Genomic DNA, 5,228 nt, shown 5'->3' on the forward strand with positions numbered 1-5,228 from the left:
ATATCAACTGATTTAAATTCTGATCTTCCTTGTAAGAAGTCGGTCAGAAAGTTCACAGGTACCTCTTTCTTTGCAGAAACCCCGCGCGTCTAAATATGTCGAAAACAACACCTCTAATCAGACTATGTCGGTACTTGAAACCCGTGAGCTCTCTACCATAAACTTCATGCTCCCAAAGAATTCAAAGCATGCCTTGCGACAAATAGGGAAAGTATCATCAAATGGAAATAAATGGTTCATAAGGCCTTGATTATGACATGTTAGCCAAGTTGGTCAATAGGAATAATAATAAGCCATACAAATAATCACATATTCACACATCGATTTTTTTAGAAAATCTTAACCAAAGCTACGACACCAATATGCTACCTTTTTTTTTTGGCACCGAACTAATAAACATTAAGCATTTCAATGTCCATGATACGGATTATAGACTGAATCGAAGATCTCAAGGATATATTTGACTGACAAGTGAGTGATTGACCTGATGAGTCGTCAATGCATATATTTCTTGCTATCAAAACCTCCATAGAACTCAAAATCACGAAGCACAGAAGCAACTCCAAAAACAAACCAACTCGACCAATTCCCCTACCATACAGAACTCAATGTCGAGAAATTGAAACATTGCATCTATGTGAAAGTGAGTACAACTTGTTGAACTTTAATGCATATAGACAAGGAAAACTAACCAGGAAGTGGGAGTCGTACCTACCAAAAAGTGAAATATTGTCTCTGCATGCACCTATCTTTCCTAGACTATATATAAATTGTTGAGTGAGATGAAAATTTTTAACAGATCTTGATCGATTTTAGAAATGTTTGTCCATATAACCGTTTTGTAGTTCATGAGAATAACACGCTTGAAGGGTTAATCATTACTTTCCATATAAACCGTCTTTATTAAGTACAGTTAGCTAGCTATCTTTTAAGTGAAGTAGTTATCAAGCAACGCAAGTGAAGGTATACAATTCAATATAACTGGTATTAAACAAATATATTCAATCTTTGATGTACAAGTATTACAACCTTCACAGAAATGCAACGGTGATCCCCGAAGAAGTTGGCTAGAACGAATGAAGGTTTAGTTACTATTTAATTAATTTCATAACTTGTTAACAATTAACACATATACTTATAGTTATGTAATCAACATCATTGAAAGAACGTATGCTAAGAATAAATAAACATAATTATTGATCTATTTCAATTTTCTTTGTATCCTTAAATATAGTTAGTTTTTTTCATTCTAGTTAATACATTTCATACTTAATAGATAATCGGTTATTCTTCTACATACATCTTATCATTCAAAATTCACTAAACAAAACTTGTAATATATATCCACATAAATACAATAATTAACAACTTATCATTCAAAATTCACTACACAAAACTTGTAATATATATCCACATAAATACAATAATTAACAAGATAATGTAAATTAATAAAAAGTGATTAATTAGTTAGTTTATACTAATTACTAGGCATTGTATTCTTTCTCCTTCGGTTACAAGCCTATCAATTTATAAGGAGAATACCTAATCCTGTTATGCTCTGAAATAGTCTCAAGCTTAGGTGACCAGGTTTGATCCTTGGACCCAACCAACTGTTCGTATTGCTTCTTTAACTCAGGTGTACTACACAAGAACCCATTTACTGCGTTCCCACTTTCATTCTCACTTTCTTGACCCTCACCACCACCTCTTCTGGTAAGAATTCTTGTCATAAACCCAGACGATACTTTGATCAACACCCTTCCATTCGATCCCTTTATGTACTCGAAAGGACACTCTTTGAGATTGATTGGGGTGCGATTAGGCGTTGATGAAAGCAAGGCTGATATTGAAGAAGCTGAGAGGGTCTTTGAAGAAAAGATGTCGAGAGGGAGAACAAAGTAGGTCTGACCAGGATTAAGCTGATCATCAATGGATAACGCTGGGACTGGTTGACCGATGAAGAAGCTGTCTGCGTCACAAACCATGCTATCTGGAAACTCGAACATGAGCTCTCCGGCTAACCATCGTTTTCCTGTTAGCGTCCTTGTGTTCCCTTCCCAGTAAATTACCTTCACAGATGATCCTTCACTTGTTAGGTAGCAACAAGCCATTGCATTTCCCATGGTTACAGAAAGAGAGAAAGAGGATGAATGTAGAAATGAGGAAGATGAAGGTGTCGTTGTTAATTATATAAAGAGAGAGGATGGTTGACCTTTTTGATGAGGTCTTTCATTGGTCGGTGGTCAGCAAAAGACAGCCTTGAACATGGTAAAGAAGCGTATAATATGTGTTTTTATTGTTAATTGATGCAAATTTCCAGTAAGCAAACCCTACGAAAGTCGCCGGTGTACCTAAAACTGCAATATTAACGTTGACCCTGTCATAAATTAAATCATTTAAAAACAGTTAACTAGTAATTAATGAGGCGCAATTTATTCGCATATTTTGGAAAGGTTTAATTGCTATAAATGTATTTAAGTCATGGGCGTGATTCTTCCACATGAGATTGTTATTCATCGAAGGAAAATGTTTTTGCATTGACAATTTGACATTTATACTCTTTTATATAATCATAATTAATCGATAATCAATAATAAAATAATACAACAAGTTTCCATTTTCCTTACAGAATCACAATAAAAATATCCATATGTTAATCCATCCTGCAAATTGATAGATTCATCAAACTATAAACTTGTATCCTACAAATTCAAAGATTTATCGTAGTAGAAATTTACCATTGCAAAGAAATTAATTCAATGATTCTATCGTTTTAGAGATCTATCTTCGCAAAACAACGACAAAAATTATTCAATCCACATGACACAACATTGAAAAAGAAAACAATTTTTCTAAGAACCTTTGCAGGGTGTTAGAAACATAACCGATCAATTAAGAATACCAATTAGATGTTAAAAAAAGAATATCTCATAATCACAGAGCAACCTACTTATCCAATGAACTTCAGATTAACACGCAAACACACAAATAATAATCGATAATTAAAGATGAACACACACCGACAGGAATTATAAACACTCCATCGAGTGTTCTAGTGTAACATCCCAAAATATAGGCGAAAAATTTTATTTTTTATATAAGTGATTTGCAAAACGTTTGTAACAAAAATATCATACGATCATATCATTTAATAAAAATATGTTTCGTAACTGTAAACCAAAACGTAAAACATAATATTGTCAGAGTACAAATCCCAGAATATCTCATAGTGCGGAAAACAAAGAGCGTGTGTGTGATATGTCGCTACCGCGCCAGCTCCTTCCCCTTAGCTGAAGAGGCACCTGAAACAACAACTGAAAACCATAAGCACGAAGCTTAGTGAGTTTTCCCCATTGTACCACATACCATATAACCACATAACATACATATATTGTCAGGCATATCTGGGTGTCCGACCTACCCCTTCGGTCCTCTCGACCGGACACTAAGTAGCATATCTGGGTGCTGGTCCCCCCTTCGCCCTCTCGACCAGATGCTGACTAGCATATTTGGGTGCTGGTCTCCCTTTCGGTCCTCTCGACCGGATGCTGGGGACTATTTCACCCCCTACTGCTACCACATAACACATATAAGATAATCTATCTAGCATGGTTGGGCATGACTGCCCCTTCGGCCTTATCGACCAGTAATCTGGGGACTATCTCCCCTACTGTCACTAGCACATAACATCATACCATACTAGCACATAAACATATCACAGTTAGTAGCAACCCTAGATGAATATCACGGAGACAATCATCTAATCATACAACTCCTACTGGTGGGCCGGCATTGTGGCCGTAGACCCACTGCTACTGCAAGGTAACTCCCCTCGAAAAGTAGCTGCTAAAAGTCTCCTTGCTAAGCGCCTGACTGCTGAACCGGTAATCCTCCGGCTATAAATCATAAACATAGATTAGCCACTCATAAATACCCTTAGGTCAGATGCCTGACCCACCCCTGGTCCAAGGTCAACTCCTTGCTCAAAGTCAATTTCCAATTGACTGGACTCGCTGAGTCATGACACAGACTCGCCGATTCCTTTTCCTACTAACCCGGTCCTACTCGACAAGTCCCTTTTCCCACTCACTGAGTCACCCTTAACTCACTACTTGGGACGATAGAACCGACTCGCGATCCGACTCGCCGAGTCCAAGAACAACTCGCCGAGTCCCCATGAGCAGATCTCCTACCCGCTTCCAAATCCTCACCATAGCATCCTTTATGAGGATTTAGGTTTCTGGGACTATTGCTACACGTTAAATTGCTAATTCTGCGTGCAGGTACGAAGGGTTGGACCTTCAACACCTAAACCCCTCTTACTCAGAAACAGTTCATATGACTCGTCGAGTTTGAAGAACAACTCATTGAGTTCCAGGAAATCTTCATAGGACTCACCGAGTTGTTCATCCAACTCGCTGAGTCTGAGACCATCTTCATAGAACTCGCCGAGTTCCAGTTTGGGACTCGCCGAGTCCCTATGACCCATTTCCCATATAGACCAAATCTGAGACATGCAATGCCTCCAAACCATAGATCTATGTTCCTAGGGCATGCTTATCACGTAAATTTGCAAACTTTATGTGCATGCATGGCCCTATAAGCTCCAAAAGGAAAATCCAAGATCTTTATGAGGTCATACACTCAATAGGGACCTCAATCATTTCATCCACAGAGACTTTATACTTCTAATATGTCCATAAGGTCTAGATCTGAAGTCCTTTCGGATCATAGGGAACAAACACATGGAGTTTGGTGTTTTAGGGCTTGAAAACCACCAATTACGGAAAAAAGGGGATCTAATGAATTAGTGATCAAGGTAGGGACTTTTCTACCTGAATGGAAGCCTCTTGCAGGGTAGATGTCGGATCTACTTCCCCTCCTTGCACTCTTTGTCACACCCCAAAACCAAGAACGGCGTAACGTTCTGGGGTGGAGGACGTCATGTAAAGTATCACAACACAATAAATGTAAATAAGCAAACAACATCATCCATTGCATTAAATATATAATTTTAATACAAGTGTGTTCTGTACAGTTATAGACACCAAAATAATGTAACACAAAATAATATAAGATGAGTCTTGAATGCACTCCATCTTCTCAAAAGCTGGCCTCGGTACGTGTCTACTGATGACCTGAGAATACAAGTTATTTTGAAAGAGTTTATCAGCATTAAGCTGGTGAGTTCATAAGTATTTTAGTGTCAATGTTTGTTGTCAAAACGT

The 5,228-nt window shown here is 37.8% G+C and overlaps 1 protein-coding gene across 1 annotated transcript; it reads right to left on the reverse strand.

Moving 5' to 3' along the window:
• Positions 1–1,353: 1,353 nt before the first annotated feature.
• On the reverse strand, positions 1,354–2,211 carry LOC111915405 (uncharacterized). Its single transcript, XM_023911066.3, has one exon. The coding sequence runs from the start codon at positions 2,121–2,123 to the stop codon at positions 1,512–1,514; it is 612 nt and encodes a 203-aa protein (XP_023766834.1). The 5' UTR covers positions 2,124–2,211; the 3' UTR covers positions 1,354–1,511.
• Positions 2,212–5,228: the final 3,017 nt, after the last annotated feature.

Source organism: Lactuca sativa, chromosome 2 (genome assembly GCF_002870075.4).
Source record: "Lactuca sativa cultivar Salinas chromosome 2, Lsat_Salinas_v11, whole genome shotgun sequence".
Lineage (NCBI taxonomy): Eukaryota > Viridiplantae > Streptophyta > Magnoliopsida > Asterales > Asteraceae > Lactuca > Lactuca sativa.